The sequence below is a fragment of the Cebus imitator genome, unplaced genomic scaffold (genome assembly GCF_001604975.1).
Source record: "Cebus imitator isolate Cc_AM_T3 unplaced genomic scaffold, Cebus_imitator-1.0 Scaffold285, whole genome shotgun sequence".
NCBI classification, from domain to species: Eukaryota; Metazoa; Chordata; class Mammalia; order Primates; family Cebidae; genus Cebus; species Cebus imitator.
This window is the reverse complement of record NW_016107600.1, coordinates 770,533-789,545: the sequence shown is the minus strand read 5'-3', so window position 1 is coordinate 789,545 and position 19,013 is coordinate 770,533. Positions and strand designations below refer to the sequence as shown.

Genomic DNA, 19,013 nt, shown 5'->3' with positions numbered 1-19,013 from the left:
GCCTCAGCCTCCTGAGTAGCTGGGATTACAGGCACATGCCACCATGCCCAGCTAATTTTTTGTATTTTTAGTAGAGACAGGGTTTCACCATGTTGACCAGGATGGTCTCTATCTCTTGACCTCGTGATCCACCCGCCTCGGCCTCCCAAAGTGCTGGGATTACAGGCTTGAGCCACCACGCCCGGCCCGACTGTAAGCTTCTTGAGGTCAAGGACCATCTCCTAAACCCATGGCAAGAAAATCTGAAACAGTATCAAATTTCCTAGGATAAACTGTAATGAATCTGCCCTTTTGACCTGGCATGCACCCAGCTTGTGTCCTGATGTGGGGCTTCACAAACATGGTCTCTGCATATTTACAACACCTGGCCAGCCTGTGACCCTCAGTGGCCCTTGCTGCCAGCTGCACTGAAGTGTTGTATTAGGGGCCTCTGGATCTTGTATATTCTACACATGGTTCTCATGGATCCTCCCTCCAGAAATGCCTCTTGACCGGGCAGAATGGAAGGAGCTCCAGGTGGCAGAGGGCAGAGTGCTGGCAGAACTGGGAACACCTGGAGAGGACATAAAGTGGGGGTGTGGTCCTTTCCTGCATTCATGTGGTTATCCACTCACTCTCTTCCCATAGAGCCTGTCTTCCACTGTGACCCTTGAACACTCTTCACTCCCTCCTGGGGTCCACATTTTTTACGAATCCCAGTGTGAGGGTCCTGAGAAGAAGGAGGGTAAGGCTGAGGATCGAGGGCAGTGCAACCACGTTCGAATCAACCAGACGGTGAGAGCCAGCTAGCACAGGCGGAAGGTGTGCAGCGGGAGGTGGGAGTGGGAAATGAAGCAGGCAGGAAAAGGTGGGGGCAGGCGTGTGACGAGAGCCCGGGGTGGCCCTCCATCCATCCTTCCCGGAGCGGTCTGAGTGGCCTCCTCAGGCATTTTTCTAGGAGATGGGTGTTACTATGACCCCATCCCTTCATTTACCAAGGGGTGAGGCTCTGGATGACTGGTGGGTTTGGGCTGTGTGTGTGTAACTGTGGCCTGATTCCTGCCTACCCCGTTCTCAGGTGAATTTCTGGGTTACTCTCCAAGCCACCCACTGCCTCCCAGAGCCCCATCTCCTGAGGCTCCGGGCCCTTGGCTTCTCAGAGGAGCTGACTGTGGAGTTGCACACGCTGTGTGACTGTAACTGCAGTGACACCCAGCCCCACGCTCCCCACTGCAGTGATGGCCAGGGACACCTACAATGTGGAGTGTGCAGGTGAGGGCCTCCTCTTCCCTTCACCTAGCTGGCTCCCCACAAATGACCAACCCTGGCCTGTATTCCTCTGCTGCTTTCCATCCTCCCTCAGGAGTCTCCTCACCATCCCTTGAGGCTTCCCAGATACGTCCAGGCCCTTCCCTTGACCGGGGCTCCCTCCGCTCTCTCACTCCGCTCGGTGTTCCACTGTACTCATCATCCCTTCAGCTCCTTCTCTTCAACTCTTTTGAGAACTTGAGTTTAGAGGCTCCTGGGAGAGACAAGTCAGGGATGTTCACTCTCTGACCCACTTCTCTCCTTTGCCTTCCCTTCCCAGCTGTGCCCCCGGCCGCTTAGGTCGGCTCTGTGAGTGCTCTGAGGCTGAGCTGTCTTCCTCAGATCTGGAATCTGGGTGTCGGGCTCCCAATGGCACAGGGCCCCTGTGCAGTGGAAAGGGTCAGTGCCAATGTGGACGCTGCAGCTGCAGTGGACAGAGCTCTGGGCATCTGTGCGAGTGTGACGATGCCAGCTGTGAGCGACATGAGGGCATCCTCTGTGGAGGTACCTGGAAACTTGGGGAGAAGGGTGGGATCTGAGGGGACTTCCCAAAGGCACTTAGGTTCTGGGAGTCTCCTGGCATGGAGGGCAAATGTCAGATTCTGGTGTATGAGTTAGATGATGTGTTTGGCATACTTGAAAAAGATTGGATTTGTGGGCTTCTGGTGCCACGTGATGGTCAACTGTGTGTGTGGAGTATGCTTGTCACCCTCTGCATGGCTCTACCCCAGGGTTTGGTCGCTGCCAATGTGGAGTATGTCACTGTCATGGCAACCGCACGGGCAGAGCATGCGAATGCAGTGGGGACATGGACAGTTGCATCAGTCCCGAGGGAGGGCTCTGCAGCGGGCATGGACGCTGCAAATGCAACCGCTGCCAGTGCTCGGATGGCTACTATGGTGCTCTATGCGACCAATGCCCAGGCTGCAAGACACCATGCGAGAGACACAGGTGGGGCCTCAGGTCTTGCATCTTGGGAGCAGGGGCACAGTGGGGCTTGTTGAGCCACTCCAATCTGCCTGCTCTCCTTCCTGCTTGTAGCTGGGTAAGGGCCATTGGGTAACAACTGCCCAGCTAGTAACTTACTGGCATCTACTACACAGGGACTGTGCAGAGTGTGGAGCCTTCGGGACTGGCCTCCTGGCCACCAATTGTAGTACAGCTTGTGCCCATACCAATGTGACCCTGGCCTTGGCCCCTTTTTTGGATGATGGCTGGTGCAAGGAGAGGACCCTGGACAACCAGCTGCTCTTCTTCTTGGTGGAGGATGAGGCCAGAGGCAGGGTGGTGCTCAAAGTGAGACCCCGAGAAAGTAAGTGGGCATGGATGCCACAGATCCTGAAAGTTTGATGGGCAGGGTCTCAGAACTCTGGGGATGCAGAGTGAAGATAATGGGAAACAGGCTGGGGGCTGAAGCAGTACTGTGAATCCAGGACTAAGGCAGAAGCGATTGGGCAAGTGGACAAAGCTAAGACCCTGTGCAGTGAGGGTACAGCCTTGGACCTTGCTGGATTCCCTTTGCTTTCAGTGACAGACAGGGTTGGAGAGGCTGGACACACTGTGGGCAACTGTTGATCTGTCCCTATGCTCCAGCTCCCAAAAGTATATCGGATTTCTCGTCCACAGAAGGAGCAGACCACACCCAGGCCATTGTGCTGGGCTGTGTAGGAGGCATTGTAGCAGTGGGGCTGGGGCTGGTCCTGGCTTACCGGCTCTTGGTGGAAATCTATGACCGCCGGGAATATAGTCGCTTTGAGAAGGAGCGGCAGCAACTCAACTGGAAGCAGGTGAGACTTCCTGGTTAGGCTCCTTTTTTGTTGATTCCCTACCACAAGCCCAGCCCTGATTCCTCCCACTGGGTTCCCCCAGCCCCTGGCACATGTAACCAACCCCTCTGCTGACTTCCATCAGCTCCTAGGATTCAGCTCGAGTTGCGGGCTGGCCTCTTAGGTCTAGAAAGGGAACGAGGAATCCTTGGATTTTTTGCTCACGATCTGCAATGTCTTTCCCCAGGACAGTAATCCTCTCTACAAAAGCGCCATCACGACCACCATCAATCCTCGCTTTCAGGAGGCAGACAGTCCCACTCTCTGAAGGAAGGAGGGAAGGACACTCACCCAAGGCTCCTCCCCCTGGAGGACAGTGGGAACTGGGGGTGAGAGGAAGAGTAGGTCTGTAAGACCTTGGCAGGGGACTAATTAACTGGTGAGGAACGGTCACCACCCTACTTCATTTTCAGAGTGACACCCAAGAGGGCTGCTTCCCATGGCTGCCCCACCCAAGTATACAATAAAGAGTCTTACCTCAGACCACAGCTGTCACTTTGCTTTACCTCTTCAAGGCCAAAGCAGGCTGTTTATAGCCTGGGCCTTGGGAAAGAACACGTCCATCCTCCTCTTGCCACCTGAGGGCAGGGAGAGGTGCCCAAACGCAAATGTGCAGGAGACTCCTGAGGTGCAGCCTGGGACCCAGGAGGCCAGGTCTGGAGAGGGCCTGTGAATTCTCAAGCGCTGCTGATGCGGGTGGGTCCCAGACCAGAGACACTACATGTGTTGGTGTCTAACCTCCTTCCGTCCTGCTGCGTGTGCTTTTTCCTCTTGCTCACAACTGACGCCCTGTTTTTGCTCCTAGTTGTTTGCTCCTCTGTGGAGAAGGGGTTTTAAAATGGCTTACGGGGTGCTCAAAGTTGTGGGGTGATTATTAGGGAGAAAAAAGGAAAACAACTAAAACCAGTAGGAAAAAGCTTCCCCAAAGAGAAGATAGTATGTAGAAAAGCCCCATTTTCCTTTTATTTAAATATCCTAAATATATCACGAAGGAACATACACTGCACTTTAATGGTAAAAAGATACAAGTTTATAACATCTTATAAAAACTACCATTTAAAAGTGATCTTGTCCATTTGATATTCCCTTCCCCCATAGCAAAATAAGTATATTAAAAAAAAAAGGGTGAAGAGGAGAGGAAGGGTAGGAAGGGGACAGTTGATAAAACCCCAGGGCCACAGCAGAGGCGAAGGGCATCTGGGGATAGGGTCAGAAGCTGTGGCGGGACTCTACTCGTAACCCTCCAACGTCAAGCCATGGGCGCGATCAGTAGCTAAGTGATGACGAGGCTGTTTGCGGTAGACGGAAAAGACTTGGGGCACTGGGGAGAGCAGGGCTGGTAGGGTCGTAGGGTCTGGTGCAGCAGCCCCCCTGGAACGGGCACTGCTCTTTCCCAGGCTCCCTGACTCCCTGTCCTGTCTCTGAGAGCCTGCCCTATTTCCCTCTCCCCCATTCCAGACACACCTGAGGCATCTTCCAGTGCTAGGCACCATGCTGGCCAGCAGGGGTGAGGCATTGGGCCCAGAAGCCTCTGCAGAGGTCTTGAGTCAGTGCCATGGGGTATCCGTGGGGCTCCTGGGCCCTCTGGATGCCAAATCACTCCTTTCACTGCTTTGCTCCTCTCTTCTCCCACATCCATTGCCCCATCAGCACGGAAACTGAACCAACCACCTGCTCCTGAGTTTCCCTCACTGGGTCTTCGGCAGGGGTGGCCTGCTATGGCTATTCGCACATACCCTCTGAAGTTCCCTCCCTCCCACCTACCCAGACAGGATAACCAACGTCTGTGGGAGCCCAGGGCACCTTCTGACCCAGTACACACATTAGTACACACAAGGGCATAGATCACTTATGTGAGACTCATGTGAGTCTCTCCACATACAACCCTATCCCAAACAGATTAGCTGTAAGTCGCAGGGAGGGAGGCCTCTCATTTTCAAAAGCATTTTTTGGGAGGATAGTTTTCTAAACATTTTTAAATGGGTTACAGGGTGCTGGAAGATGGGTGAATCACCCCAGAAGTGAAGGACAGGAAAACCCCAGCTCCAGCAGAACCCTCAAACAGGAAGGGGGCTGGCTCACATGCAGAAAGATGCTCCTGCTTGCAGGGACCACAGGGCTGATCCAAGGACTGAGGTCCAAGTTCTGGAGCACATCAAATGGGAGTGTCAGCACAAAGCTAGAAGAGTACAAGGCAGCAAACACTCCTCAGCGTCTCCTCAAAAGGATCTCAGATGCTGTTTGGGAAAATCGAATGGGTGCCATGCCTGCTTTCTTTTTCCCTGAAATACTCATACCATCGAGGTATGGACAACCCCTTCCCCAACCCCACTCCTTCAGAATAGGCGACAGCCAGGAATCACTGCTGCTACCCATTCTTTACATTTTCTGGGAAATGAAATCACACTTCCAGGAGGTTCCCATCTCAGACCTCACTGACAGCTTGGCACTCAGGTTTACCATCTCCATGATTACTAAGACAGTTAGTTCCTTTACCCGCCACAGGTCAGGTCAGGCCACAGTGGGGGTCAACCAAACCCCAGAACTTCCCATAAGGATTCTTTCTTTAGCAGAAAGAAAAGGTTTATTTCATCTTAGAAAATTCATGTTCACAAGCCCTGGGCTTGGGTTAGAAACACCATAACCACCAGGCTGTTGAATTAATCTAAAAATAAAATTAAAAAAAAAAATAACCCTCCAAACAAAAGCCCTTCTGTTCCCTAAGTTGTGTTCTTCAGCTTCTGCTGAGACCTCAAGCACCCTTCATGTTTGGGCAAGAGGAGGCTATTTTCCACTCATCCTCCCCAAAGGTGAGGGCCAGAGAAGGGTTTGGCTCAATAATATGCCATCTCCTACAAGCACACAAATACAAGCACTCATTTCTCTCTCTCTCTCTCTCACACACACACACACACACACCCCTGATTACTTTTTTGGGGGTGGACAAGGTGGTGGTATTGGAGCAGAGAGGAGCAAAGAATATGGTTAAGAATGAAACCTACATTAGGTTTCTTCTTCAGTCTTTTCTCTGCAGCACCCCCACCTCCATCCCCAACACTCTGTTGGGTAGGGATGGCCACCAGGAGGGAAGCTGAGATCTTGTTTTTTGGGACTAAAGGATAGACCCCTCCCTACCTCCTCTACCTGAATACAGTGATAGGACTTGGGGAGGGAGAACAGTGCCTACTGCTCAACATGCCCCAGATTCCTTTGTTTCTTAAGCAGCTGTTAGTCAACTTGGGACCAGTCTTGGGTTGTTCCTAAAAGGGCACAAGAAGAGAGAACCCACTTTGACATCCATGACTCCTTGCTCAACACATCTGTCTCACTGTAGGAGTCAATGGCAGCGAGGTAGCCACAAACTATCTCCGAGATCGACTGTTCCCAAAAAGAAGAAAAGGGCTTCATGGGCCACGCTCACCCAAGTTCCTTCCTAAAGGCACTTGAGCTGACGCCATCAGGTGCCAATGTGACATGGGCCATGACAACACCTATAGGCACAACTCTTCCTTTTCCCTTGAGAAAGGAAGAGGTGCCATCCACTCTTTTTGGATCCAGCCTTTGTCTGCTCCACCCCGTTTTTCCTTTTGTCCCTCAAGTGTATAAGGAGGCCAAAGTAAGCTCAGCTGCCATCCCTGATCTTATTCTCCCTCAGATGAAGGTGAAGTGCAGGATTGTGGAACACTGAGGAGCTACTACAACTAAAACCCAATGTTTGGGGAGAGCTGGATGAGCTATAGTCCCTACTTTGGACCAGGACTCTATGCCTCTGGATTACCTGTATCCACAGTTTACCTGCTGCAGTTGCTTTTGGATAAACAAAAACAAGAACAGAACAAACAAATCTCCTTCCCCAATCTTTTCCATTTCAGCTGCCAGCTGGAGTCCAAGGTTGTGGGAGCCACACTTCAGTCTTGGTCCTGTACCTTGAGTCCCCACCTATGACCTCAGCCAAGGGTCCAGGGACTAGCTCTCCTACCCAGGAATGCTGTTAAGAACTTCCCCGAGATACTCATAGTCTCAGATTATTTACAGAGCTGAGGTTCTGGGGCCACTGTCCCCTGATGCACTCTTCTGGTCTCCTGGGTCCACTCCTCCAGGAGTGGGACAGGTTCACACGGGGCGGTGGTGGGACCATCAGACCAGAGGGGGTGCGCTCTTCGGTAGGTTCTTCTGATCACTCCCACCACCCAGGGCCCCTTGCGCCTATAGAGAAAACTGCCCGTCGGAAGTCTTGGACTGGCACCCTTGGCACATCCGTTTGTGTCTGAGTAATCGATCTGTCCGAGAGAAACACTGAGAAGAAAGGGAGGGTTAAGTGCCTGAGAGGAGAAACTCAGCTACCTGCTGGCTAACTCCTTCCTCTCACAGGAGGCAGATGCTGCATCCTCCATCCCCTCAGCATGTGCACAGACAGCAGGAGCACATGGTGGTGGCAAATGCAAGCTCTCAAGCCAGGGCGCCTGGGTCTGAATCTTGGCTCTATCACTCAGCAGCTGTGTGACCTTGGGCAAGTTACCTAACAGCCCAGAATCTGCACACTCATCTGCAAAACTGTAAAGCGAAGCTAAAAGTACCTACTCACAGCACAGCTGCTTTATTCATCAAAGATTTATTGAGTATCTATCTCAACGCAGATACAGAGTAGAGAACCAGAGGGATGAAGTCTCTGCCCTTATGGAACTTTTATTCTAGTGTTCTGAAGATTCAATGTAAGAGTGTGGAGCAAAGCTTGGGACCTAGCAAAGCATCCAGGAAGTGTTAACTATTATCATTTCTCATCTCTTGTTCTTGTCTTGTTTTGGCCCCAGCTCTCACATTCTCATCAGATCAGATACTGACCGCCAGGGCAAAGATTGTATCTCTTTCTCCAAAGTGCATGTGCTCTGAAGTTGGACTGAATCCCAGCTCTGTTTGTGATCTGCTGTGTCCTTGGGAAACTTAACTTCTCTGAATCCCAATTTTCCCATGTGTGAAATAAAGACAACACAGCTACCTTAGGGAGTCACTGTGAAGATTAAATAGAATCATCTATGTAAAGTATGCTCTCACGGTGCCTGGCGTAGAGGAAGTGCTCATGAAATGCTATTACTATTATTATTACAATGTTCTGACCGCTCCTCCCCATGATTAGCTGCATGAGGCCAGACAGATGCACTTTACCCTGATGTGCTGAGGTCTAACTATTAAGGTGAGGAATGCCGGTGGCTCTTTTGTCAGGTAGGTGTGGACGCTGGCCCTGATTCTTGGGAAAGGAAAAGTGTGTGTGGGGGGTTGTAGTGGGGATGAGCCTTACCTGATGACACCGTTCACACTGATAAGGCTTTTCACCACTGTGCACACGCTTGTGGCGTTCCAGGTGGTACTTCTGGATGAAACGCATATCACATATATCACACTCAAATGGCTTCTCACCTGGCCCAGGTGGAGAGAGAGAAGTGAATGTGGGGAGGTACGTACGGTAGCGACCTCACTCCAGTTATTTTCTCAGAAACTTTAACTCTTAGTAATGTGTAGACACCTAAGTGATCATAAATAGGGAGTGGTCCCCAAAGCTGCTGGTTTCAGTGACACCAGAAACAAAGCCATGCAATATCTCTGCTTCACTGACTTATCTTCTTCATTGCTAATACTTACCCATTAAAATAAACCCAATGAGAGCCACACATAGACATGGAATACAAGTGATAGACTATTCTCCCCCTTTGAATATAAGGAAGAGACTTACCAGTATGAATAAGGATGTGCCTCTTTAGGTGGTAACTGCTCCGAAAGGCTCCAAAGCAGTGTTCACAAACAAAATTTTTGGGAATCTTTACTTGAAAAGAACCATTTTGTTCCACTACCACCACCTGGGGGCAATAATCAGGCATGTCATGAGGCCACCACTGCCCTCTTCCTGGAGAGACTGTTCTACTCTGGGTCCACTTCCGGCTGTTGGAGAAAGGAACCTCTCTGATGCTGTCTAAAGGTACTGCCATCTCCCGCACTCCATGGAGGTAAGAGACCCTTTGGGGAAGGAGGTGGAGTGGGTAAGCTGTCTATCCTGTCAAACCCAGCACTCTGAGTATGACTTAAACTGGAGCCTGCCTGCCCCCATGCCGTTGGATCTGGGGTCTCATGCTCCCTAACCTGTACCATCACTGTTCCAGCAAAGCTAGAGGTCAACTACCAAGGTAGTCTCCAGATGAAATCTGGGCGACTCACTCGCTGGCTATTAAAGATCAAAGCATCTAGGGAAAGGTCAGGATACAAGGTAGAAGGAAGGAGGAGGAATATTACCCCATTACCAAACTGTATGTGTTTGGGGGATCACCCCATTACCTGCCTTTTTAACAGTCTTTTTTGAATGAGAGGCCTCAGACAAGCTGTCATCATCTTTGCGGCTCCGGGACTTATCACTCTCTTTTCGGTGACCCTTCAAAGACAAATCAAATCTAAACTCACAGTCCATCTCAGAACATGAGATGAGACCCAATGCTGCTCTCAGACAAAATTCATAAATGAGAGTAAACCACCTGCCCCAAAGGCTTAGAGGAAGTATACAACTATTTCCTCTCCAAGCACCTGGTCTTAAAGGGTTGAAGGTACAGAAAAGACCTTCCTTAGCTTTCTGAAATACCAGTGTTCATCCACTCCCCAGCTGGATCCCCTTGCCCCACTTCCCTATGCAGAAGCATCAAGGAATCAGAGCATGGTGTCTCCTGGCAGAGAGCTCGGGCCACCCGATCCCCAGGTGCCACAATGGACTCAAGTGCTGTACCTGACTCGAGCACCTCAGCACATCAGGGCTACCTGCCCGCTCGCCATTCTCGGCCTGCTTGCTGGCAATCTGGCTCAGCATCATCTTCTTGCTGGCTGCAGTGGGAACCAAACTCACACCTGCTAGGCCTTCACAAGCCAGGAGACTTGCCTAAGTTGAAAGGAAATGAGGTGTCAGGTCACCTGGCAGGGCAGGGCAAAAACAGGCTGCCATCCTCTAAAGAACTACCTTTTATGCCCAGCTACAAACTGCTTCTCTCCAGGGACTGTCCCTCCTCACTGCCAAAGCCTGCTTCCTTCGAGTTCTCCCTAACTCATCTCACCAGGAACAACTTGTCATCTCTCAGCATTTAAATATCAATCAAGTAAACAATCAAGTATTACTGACACCTTTGTCAGCACTGTGCAAGGTACTGTGTGTGGCTACATATTTATTTTAAGGTATTTCTAGGCCTTAACTGTGAGTGGGTATGAGGTTCCATCTTGCCGACCCATTGACATGGGAAATTCCTTTGGGACACTCCTCCTTCCTCTCTCAACAGCCCTTAGCTGGGCCGGGTGCAGTTGCTCCCGCCTGTAAGCCCAGCACTTTGGGAGGCCGAGGCAGGTGGATCATAAGTTCAGGAATTTGAGACCGGCCTGGCCAATATGGTGAAATCCCCTCTCTACTAAAGTAAAAAATAAGCTGGGTGTGGTGGCATGCGCCTATAGTCCCAGCTACTCGGGAGGCTGAGGCAGAATTGCTTGAACCTGGGAGCCGGGACTGCGTCACTTCACTCCAGCCTGGGTGATAGAGAGACTCTGTCTCAAAAAAAAAAAAACCAACAACACAGGTTGGGCGAAACCAGCCTGATCAACATGGAGAAACCTCGTCTCTACTAAAAATACAAAATTAGCCAGGTGTGGTGGTGCATGCCTGCAATCCTAGCTACTTGGGAAGGTGAGGCAGAAGAATCACTTGAACCCAGGAGGCAGAGGTTGCGGTGAGCTGAGATTGAGCCGTTGCACTCCAGCCTGGGCAACAAGAGTGAAATTCAACAAAACGAAAACAGCAAAACAGCCCTCAGCTTCAGTGCCCACTTTTGATTGGCAGATCTTGCTGGTCCCAATTGTATTTTCTAGCAGATTCCTTTTTGTTTGTTGGTTGAGACAGGGTGACACTCTGTCGCCCAGGCTGGAGTGCAGTGGCACAATCTGAGCTCACTGCATTCTTGACCTGCCTGGCTTAAGCAATCCTCTACTTCTACCTCCTGAGTAACTGGGACTTGAAAAGAGTGCCACCACGCCTGGCTATTTTTTTTTTTTGTATTTATAGAAACAGGGTTTCACCATGTTGCCCAGGCTGATCTGAAACTCCTGAGCTTAAGCAATCCTCCAGCCTCAGCCTCCTGAAGTGCTGAGATTACAGGCCATTTCTCTCTTTTGATTTTAAATTCCCTAAGTATTACCAATTGCAACTGATATAAAAATTAAACCACTTGGAAACATTTTTGGAGTTATTTCTCTTGACCTCTTAGGGCATTTACATGTGTGCATGTGTGATTACATTTTTTCACATTCCTTGCTCCACAAATAGTTTAAAAAATTACCTAAGCAAAGTTATGTTTAAGTAAATGTCCTTTTTCCACTGCTACATTCTTCAAACTGACTTCGGTTAGCCAGTATTAAAGAAAATACTTTTCTTACCAAAAAAAAGAAAAAAAACTTTTAAGAAGTTGGTCACCAAACTCCCAAATTTATGAAAAAATTCCTTTTGGATGATCAGTATATTCTGGGACCCTCCCTCCACCTTCTGGGACTTTTGAGTGAAAGATCCACAGTTAAAATCTTAGCTCAGCTGTTTGCACTGTGTAATCTTAGGCAAGTTATTCCACCTTTGCAAGCCACAGTTTCCTTACATGAAAAATGCCTGTCATAATGCTTATCCTCACAGGGCTGATGAGAAGTAAACTAAGTTGTAAAATGCTTAAGTGTCCAGTACGAAGTTGAGTCCTTAGTGGAAGGCAGCCTTCTCAGAAGAGTGAACACAATGCTGAGAAGCGGGTTGCGAAAGACAAAGGAAGAAGAAACTGACGGGCTTCTATTCTACATGGAGAGGAGGAAGCTGTGCATTCAGAGGAAGCTGTGCATTCAGAGGCAGCGGGAGGAAAGCCAATTATGCTACAATCAGGCTGTCATCCTGGTGAGACTGGTAGGGGAGGTTCCCTAGAAGAAAGTTGGGAGAAGCTCTGGAGATACGTGCACACAGCTATTCTACTCAGGTGACTACAACAGCCTAGCTCTCATTCTGTCTCTACAATCCATCCTCTACCTCCACAATAATGGCCTTCTACATACACTCATCTGAGGCTACTCGGCTGCTTGACGTAGCAAGGCATAAAAGGCCCTTGGGTTACACTCTGCTTACTGCAGGAAATAACTTCCTCACCTACCACTGTCAATACTACCTCTATAACTATCCCCATTTAAATCCTTTGCTCTGTAACTACCAAACTACCTGCAGTACCTGGAACCTCATCACGTTTTTCCATGACTCTACGCTCCTGCCCATGCAGTTCCTTTTGTCCAAACACCCTTGTGCTTGTCTAGCAATATCCTATGCATCTTTCAAGCTTCATCTTTTCTATCCAAGCAGAAGTATTGTTCTCTCCTACGTACATACCCCTGTTACTGCACATTCCTCAATCAACAGAGTCAAAGTCTCTACTACTAGCTAGCCACTATACAAGGCATTGTGAATATAAAAATAAATAACTGTCTTTCCATTGCTCCCCCGACCCCAACTAGCCTGGAAGCTCACTGGGGACAAGGACAATCTTATTCATCTTTGTATTCCCAGCGCAATGCCTTGCATGTAACAGGAACTCAATAAACTCCTGTTGAAAAAAACAAATGAAGCATTCACCATACTATTCACTCCCTTACACCCCTCAGCACTTAATGTACCAAATGTAAACTGAGTACATGTTGCTTTGCAAATGTCCCATCAGTGCCTGTGATGCAGTATAGCCTACCTCCTTCATTTGACTGGAAGCTCCCTGAAGGCAGGGGCTGTGGCCTGTCTCCTTTCCTTCCTCTAGATCTCCCCCTGGTGCTTAATACAGAGCTCGGATCCCTGGGGTTGGTCAATAGGTTGACTAAGGCAGCATTCAAGAGTGAAACTGCAAACAGGCTTCCCAGTGATCTTGGAGGAGGACTCTAGAGCTTTTTACCTGAGCCATGCTGATTTCTCACTTAATGCAATCCAAAAGTTCAGGAGTTCCTTGGTCCACCTTTCCTTAAGACACTGCCGTTTTGAAGAACTGTCACCAAATCACGGTAACGACTCCTTTGCGTCCCATCAGTTCTGTTGCCATGTTGAACTTTGTCTTCAAATAGAAGTTAGCGTCCTCCAAAGAAAAGATGGGTGTTCCAAGAATCTCTGGACTGTGTCTGGCTCCTGCCTATTGTCTGAAGAAAAAGTCTACCAGTCTTGGTTTTCCAGTTGAATTCTCTTGATGAAACTCACGATGTTTCAGAAACCTGAAACCAGAAAGGAAGATGGGAGCTGCTAAGCGCAACATCCTCAGGCCTTTACAATGTGCGATGTGAACTTTTTTTTTGCTGGGCACTCTCTGTGAAGCTCAGAACGAGGACATGAGTCAAGAAGAGTTTTCTTTCTAGGTCAATAGGAGGAACTGGTCTCCTGGGCAAGGAGGGGAAGCCAACAGGAGCAAAAGTAATTGGGGCCTCCTATGGAGGAACTCTGCCAACATGGCAACTGCTTAGATTTGCCATCTCAGGAATGGACGAAGGGGGCGGAGATCCTTTGGGGCTTTTGTGCCCAGTGGGCCGGCCCGAAAAGCTCGTTTACAGAGGCGGCCAGACTAGGGTGGAGGAAAGCTCAAGGGCCATCGCTGGGTGCTTCGGTGGCGGGCAGAAACGGGACTGGCAGTGCCCACACGTGCGTGTTCTCCGCGTCCGCCCGAAGTAGGAAAACTCGCTGCGGAGGTGGAGGGCAGGCAGGCGAAGCCCAGAGCTCGCTTAGGCCAGCCAGCCCCTGCACCCGCTGCACCAACCGGGAGCAGAGCCGGAGAGCACCGAGAAGCGCGCAAGGTGCGTGCTCGCGCCCGTGTCCCCTCCGAGCTAGCCCCCTCTCCTGGGCCGCGGACGCGGTGGGACGCGCGGGCGGGGGGCGGTGTGCGCGCACGGCCTTTCCCCTCCCTCCCCTGGAAAGCCCCCTCCCTTCGCCACGCGCCCCTCCTCCCCTCCCCTCCCCCTTCCCGCACGGCGCCCTACGGTTTGCGAGCTACTGAAGCGCTGCCGTCTGCACGGACTACGCTGGGCTCTCTGGGGCGTGCTCTTACCTGCCAGGCGCTGCCTCCCGCTGGCTCTCCGGCCGCGCGGCGCCTCCTCCAGGCCCCAGCACACCCTGCCAACCCCGCGGCCGCCGCTGCCCCCACCGGGACCGAGGCAAGTTTACAAACACCAACCCCGGCCCGTTTCCCCGGAAGCACTTTCCCCTCCCCCTCGTCCTCTCTGCCAAGCCGTCGCATCCACTTCCGGGCTCGGGAGCCAGACGAGCAGGGGCAGCCTCCGAGCGGCTGAGGCTGGGGACGTGCAGAGAAGTGCAGCTGGTGAGTGGGCGGTGCCGTGCGCGCAAGGCCTGGACGAGGGAGCGCGGAGGTCCGCGCGTGCGCCTTGGCGCGGGCGCGCCTTGGCAGCCATCGAGACTGAGGGCAGGAGCCTCTGCCCTGAGATGGTCCTTCGCTGGGTACTCGGTGGGAGGAGGGTTTGCTAGGTGAGTTGGTTCAGACTCCTTGAAAAACCGCCGCCACTTTTTCTCCCTCGTGGACGTTCTCCCCATCTCTCTGAGCCGGCGCCCCAAGTAGAGCCAGAGTAGTTCGTACCCAGCCTTTTCACGAAACTCGGTCGAGATGGTTCTTCTCCGAACATTTTTTCATCAGGCCCAGATCTGCAGATTTTGGGGACAGCTGGGAGAGGCGTTAACTTTCTTTGCACACTCCTGCCTTGGGCGCTCAACCACAGTCTGAAAATGAGTGTTCTTGCAGAGGCGTTCCTTGAGTAGCCCGAGGCCACACTGCTCACGTCCCTGCAGAAGTCAATGCCCCAGCCGTGGTCTGCGCACCCCGCACCCCGAGGCCAGCCTGGTTACCTTCTTCCCTTCCACCTTTATTCCAGGCTGTGAAGCATAGAACATTAGCCTCCATACCTGGAAAAGACCCTGACTCCCCCAGTAGACTAGTCTTTCGGGATGACTTGCCCCGTGCCAGGCTGCATTAGGAAAATGGAAACCAGACTATCTTCAAATTCTTCTCCCTAGCCTTAGCCATTAGAAGAGGTCCTGCTAAAGATGGACTGCAAATACGCTTGATGGAAGGAGATGTCAATTCCACTTAAGTCATTTCTGCTGTAGGTGATACAACGTCGTGACATTAGGAGAAGTAATGGTGATACCAAAAGAAAAAAAAAATCTTTATGATGAAAAAAGGATTCGCAACCATTTTTTTTCTTTTTGTAGACAGATTTCATTTCCCTGAGCCACTCCATGATATGAGCCATTGAAAGCACATTTTTTTTGTGCATTTAGGATCATTCTAAAATAGAGACAAAATGGAGAGAGAGAGAGAGAGAGAAATAAAGAAACATCACCAGGAATAAGTCTTTAAACCTTTTTTGAAAATTAGCTCCTACTGAACCACTTGAACCAGGGAGTCGGAGGTTGCAGTGAGCTGAGATCGCGCCACTGCACTCTAGCCCAGCGACAGAGCCAGACTCTGTCTCAAAACAAAAAAAAAAAATTAGCTCCTACTTGTTTTTTAAGTTATTAGTATTTTTTGAGACAGAGTCTTGCTCTGTAGCCCAGGCTGGAGTGCAGTGGTGTGATCTTGGCTCACTGCAACCTCTGCCTCCTGGGTTCAAGCGTTTCTCCTGCCTCAGCCTCCCTAGTAGCTGAGATTATATGCGTGTGCTACCACCCTCGGCTAATGTTTTGTATTTTTAGCAGAGACAGGGTTTCACCGTGTTAGCCAGGATGGTCTCGAACTCCAACCTCAAATGATCCGCCAGCCTCGGCCTCCCAAAGTGCTGGGATTACAGGCGTGAGCCACCTCGCCCTGCCAGCTCCTACTTATTTTACAAATCGACAATGGAAAAGTATAAAAGACACAAAAATGGTTAGTCTCCCTCTCTACTTATCCTATGTTCCTGAAGGGAGTCATTCTCTCCAGTTTGTTATATATGCTTCTAGGCCTTTCTCTGCGTTCATACAAAAATCTTTTCATCCAGTATTTATTGAGCACCTATAATGCACCATACAGTGTATTTTAGACATCTAAGTCAGCTAAGGTTTTAAAAATTGTTACACAGTGTTCTAGTTTATGTGTGTGCTTTGTCTAGCCTCCTCTTGATGAACATTTAAGTTTCAGAGTTTTTTGCTTTATAAAGATGCAATAATGAACATCCTTAAATAGTTACCTTTTTGCATTTATAAGGATTTGTAGATAGGATATGTGCTTTTTTTTTTTTTTTTTTTTTTTTTTTTTGAGACAGAGTTTCGCTCTTGTTGCCCAGGCTGGAGTGCAGTGGCACAATCTCGGCTCACCACAACCTCTGCCTCCTGGGTTCAAGTAATTCTTCTGCCTCAGCCTCCTGAGGAGCTGGGATTACAGGCATGCACCACCATGCCCGGCTAATTTTGTGTTTTTAGTAGAGATGGGGTTTCTCCATGTTGATCAGGCTGGTCTCGAACTCCTGACCTCAGGTGATCCACCCGCCTAGGCCTCCCAAAGTGCTGGGATTACAGGTGTGATCCACCACGCCTGACCAATATGTGCTTTTTTAAAAATTTATTTTTGTTTTTTATTTTTTAGAGACGGAGTTTTGCTCCTCACCCGGGCTAGAGAGCAATGGCACAATCTCGGCTCACTGCAACCTCTGCCTCCCAGGTTCAAGCAATTCTCCTGCTTCAGCCTCCTGAGTAGCTGGGATTACAGGCACCCGCTACTATGCCTGGCTAATTTTTTGTGTTTTGTAGTAGAGATGGAGTTTCACCATGTTGGTCAGGCTGGACTCAAACTCCTGACCTGAGGGGATCCACCCTCCTCAGCCTCCCGAAGTGCTGGGATTACAGGTGTGAGCCACCGTGCTCAGCCCTATTATTTATTTATTTATTTTAAAGATAGGGTTTTGCTCTGTAGCCCTGGCCGGAGTGCAGTGGTGTGATCAGGGCTCATTGCAGCCTCAGCCTTCTGGCCTCAAGGAATCCTCCCACCTTAGCCTCCCAAGTAGCTGGGACTACAGATGTGGGTAACTATGACTGGCTAATTTTGTAGTTTTTTTTTTTTTTGTAGAGATGGGGTTTTGCCACGTTGCCCAGGCTGGCCTCCAATTCTTAGGCTGAAGCTATCCACTGGCCTCAGACTTCCAGAGTGCTAGGATTACAAGATTGAGCCACCATGCCTGGCCAGATATGTGCATTTAAAATTTTAATAGATTCTGTGAAAATGAATTGCAAAAGTTTTTAGTAACTCCCATGCTCACTCAGAACTGTGTGTGAATGTTCCCTGTTCCTACAACTTTGGCAATATTTAGTATATGCTATGAATTTTTTATTCACTTACCAGGTTTGTTAGATGAAAAATAGTATTTAATTGTTTTAATTTGCATGTCATTAATAGTGAAGTTAAGCTTTTCTTACTGCCTTTTTTTTTTTTTTTTTTTTTTTTTTTTTTTTTTTTTTTTTTTTTTTTTTTTTTTTTTTTTTTTTTTTTATTGAGACGGAGTTTCGCTCTTGTTACCCAGGCTGGAGTGCAATGGCGCGATCTCGGCTCACTGCAACCTCCGCCTCCTGGGTTCAAGCAATTCTCCTGCCTCAGCCTCCTTAGTAGCTGGGATTACAGGCACGTGCCACCATGCCCAGCTAATTTTTGTATTTTTAGTAGAGACGGGGTTTCACCATGTTGACCAGGATGGTCTCGATCTCCTGACCTCGTGATCCACCCGCCTCGGCCTCCCAAAGTGCTAGGATTACAGGCTTGAGCCACCGCGCCTGGCCGCTTTTTGACCATTTTGAATTGGTTTTGTAAATTGTCTGTTTATATCCTTTGCCCATTTAAAAAAAGGTAGATCATGTATATATTTCTTATTGATGGTAGAGAGCCTCTCTGTGTTATGGATAATAGCTCTTTATTCTTTGTCATCTGCATTTAAAATATTTTCTCCCGCCGGGCGCGGTGGCCCACGCCCGTAATCCCAGCACTTTGGGAGGCCGAGGCGGGTGGATCACAAGGTCGGGAGTTCGAGACCAGCCTGGCCAAAATGTTGAAACCCCGTCTCTCCTAAAAATACAAAAATTAGCTGGGCGCGGTGGCACATGCCTGTAATCCCAGCTCCTCAGGAGGCTGAGGCAGGAGAATCGTTTGAACCTGGGAGGTGGAGGTTGTGGTGAGCCGAGATCGCGCCATTGCACTCCAGCCTGTGTGACAGAGTGAGACTCTGTCTCAAAAAAAAAAAAAAAAATTTCTATTTTTCACTTTCAGCTTTTGAGATAAAGTCATGCTTTGTGGGAAGATATTTGAAACATGCCTATTTTTGATAGGAACAAGTCAGAAATGTTTGCTATTAAAACTAATATATACATATGTGTGTGTATGTATATATATGTGTGTTTGTATATATATTGAGGTGGAGTTTCGCTCTTGTTGCCCAGGCTGGATTGCAATGCCGTGATCTCGGTTCGCTGCAACCTCCACCTCCTGGGTTCCAGTAATTCTCCTGCCTCAGCCTCCCGAGTAGCTGGGACTACAGGTGCCTGCCACCATGCCCAGCTAATTTTTTTTTTTTTTGTAGAGTCGAGGTTTCACCATATTGGCCAGGATGGTCTTGAACTCATGACGTTGTGATCCACCCGCCTTGGCCTCCCAAAATGTTGGGATTACAGGTGTGAGCCACTGCACCTGGCCTAAAAAACCTAGTGTTTTTAGGAGAGCTCCTTGCTACCCCAAAGCCTCCTTGGTTTCACATATATTCATCTTACAAAGAGAAACAGTTGACAATGTATTAAAACTATGGAGTTCAGCAACATGACCAGATGTCAGATTAACAAACAAAAATTATATGAATAAAATATAAGAATAT

General features: G+C 49.4%; 3 protein-coding genes across 11 annotated transcripts in view; 2 read left to right on the top strand and 1 right to left on the bottom strand.

Annotated features, from left to right (window-relative positions):
* ITGB7 (integrin subunit beta 7) overlaps positions 1-3,601 on the top strand; it is a 16,613-nt gene extending 13,012 nt beyond the window's left edge. For all 3 annotated transcript variants that reach the window (XM_037728975.1, XM_017501759.2, XM_017501758.2), the window contains 7 exons: positions 628-774; positions 1,058-1,251; positions 1,568-1,791; positions 2,019-2,238; positions 2,391-2,599; positions 2,914-3,074; positions 3,301-3,601. In XM_037728975.1, the coding sequence (XP_037584903.1) occupies positions 628-774; positions 1,058-1,251; positions 1,568-1,791; positions 2,019-2,238; positions 2,391-2,599; positions 2,914-3,074; positions 3,301-3,381 (1,236 nt within the window). In that variant the 3' untranslated portion in view covers positions 3,382-3,601. The remainder of the gene's footprint in view (positions 1-627; positions 775-1,057; positions 1,252-1,567; positions 1,792-2,018; positions 2,239-2,390; positions 2,600-2,913; positions 3,075-3,300) is intronic.
* Positions 3,602-4,052: 451 nt separating this feature from the next.
* ZNF740 (zinc finger protein 740) lies at positions 4,053-14,359 on the bottom strand. Of its 2 annotated transcripts, none has more exons than XM_017501786.2 (7): positions 14,222-14,359; positions 13,088-13,397; positions 9,877-10,026; positions 9,442-9,531; positions 8,842-8,965; positions 8,410-8,528; positions 4,053-7,409 (listed from the first exon to the last, which is right to left on the bottom strand). In XM_017501786.2, the coding sequence occupies exons 2-7, from the start codon at positions 13,094-13,096 to the stop codon at positions 7,320-7,322; spliced, it is 582 nt and encodes a 193-aa protein (XP_017357275.1). In that variant the 5' UTR covers positions 13,097-13,397; positions 14,222-14,359; the 3' UTR covers positions 4,053-7,319. The 2 variants fall into 2 exon arrangements, with proteins under 2 accessions (XP_017357275.1, XP_037584908.1); XM_037728980.1 differs by having other exon boundaries at positions 12,890-13,397; positions 14,222-14,358.
* CSAD (cysteine sulfinic acid decarboxylase) overlaps positions 13,705-19,013 on the top strand; it is a 34,812-nt gene continuing 29,503 nt past the window's right edge. For 2 of the 6 annotated variants that reach the window (XM_037728978.1, XM_037728977.1), the window contains exon 1: positions 14,408-14,491. The gene's annotated coding sequence lies outside the window, so the exon portion shown is untranslated. Of the gene's footprint in view, positions 13,971-14,251; positions 14,328-14,407; positions 14,492-19,013 lie in introns of those variants that run through there. The other 4 variants (XM_017501773.2, XM_037728979.1, XM_017501772.2 and 1 more) reach the window with 4 other exon arrangements.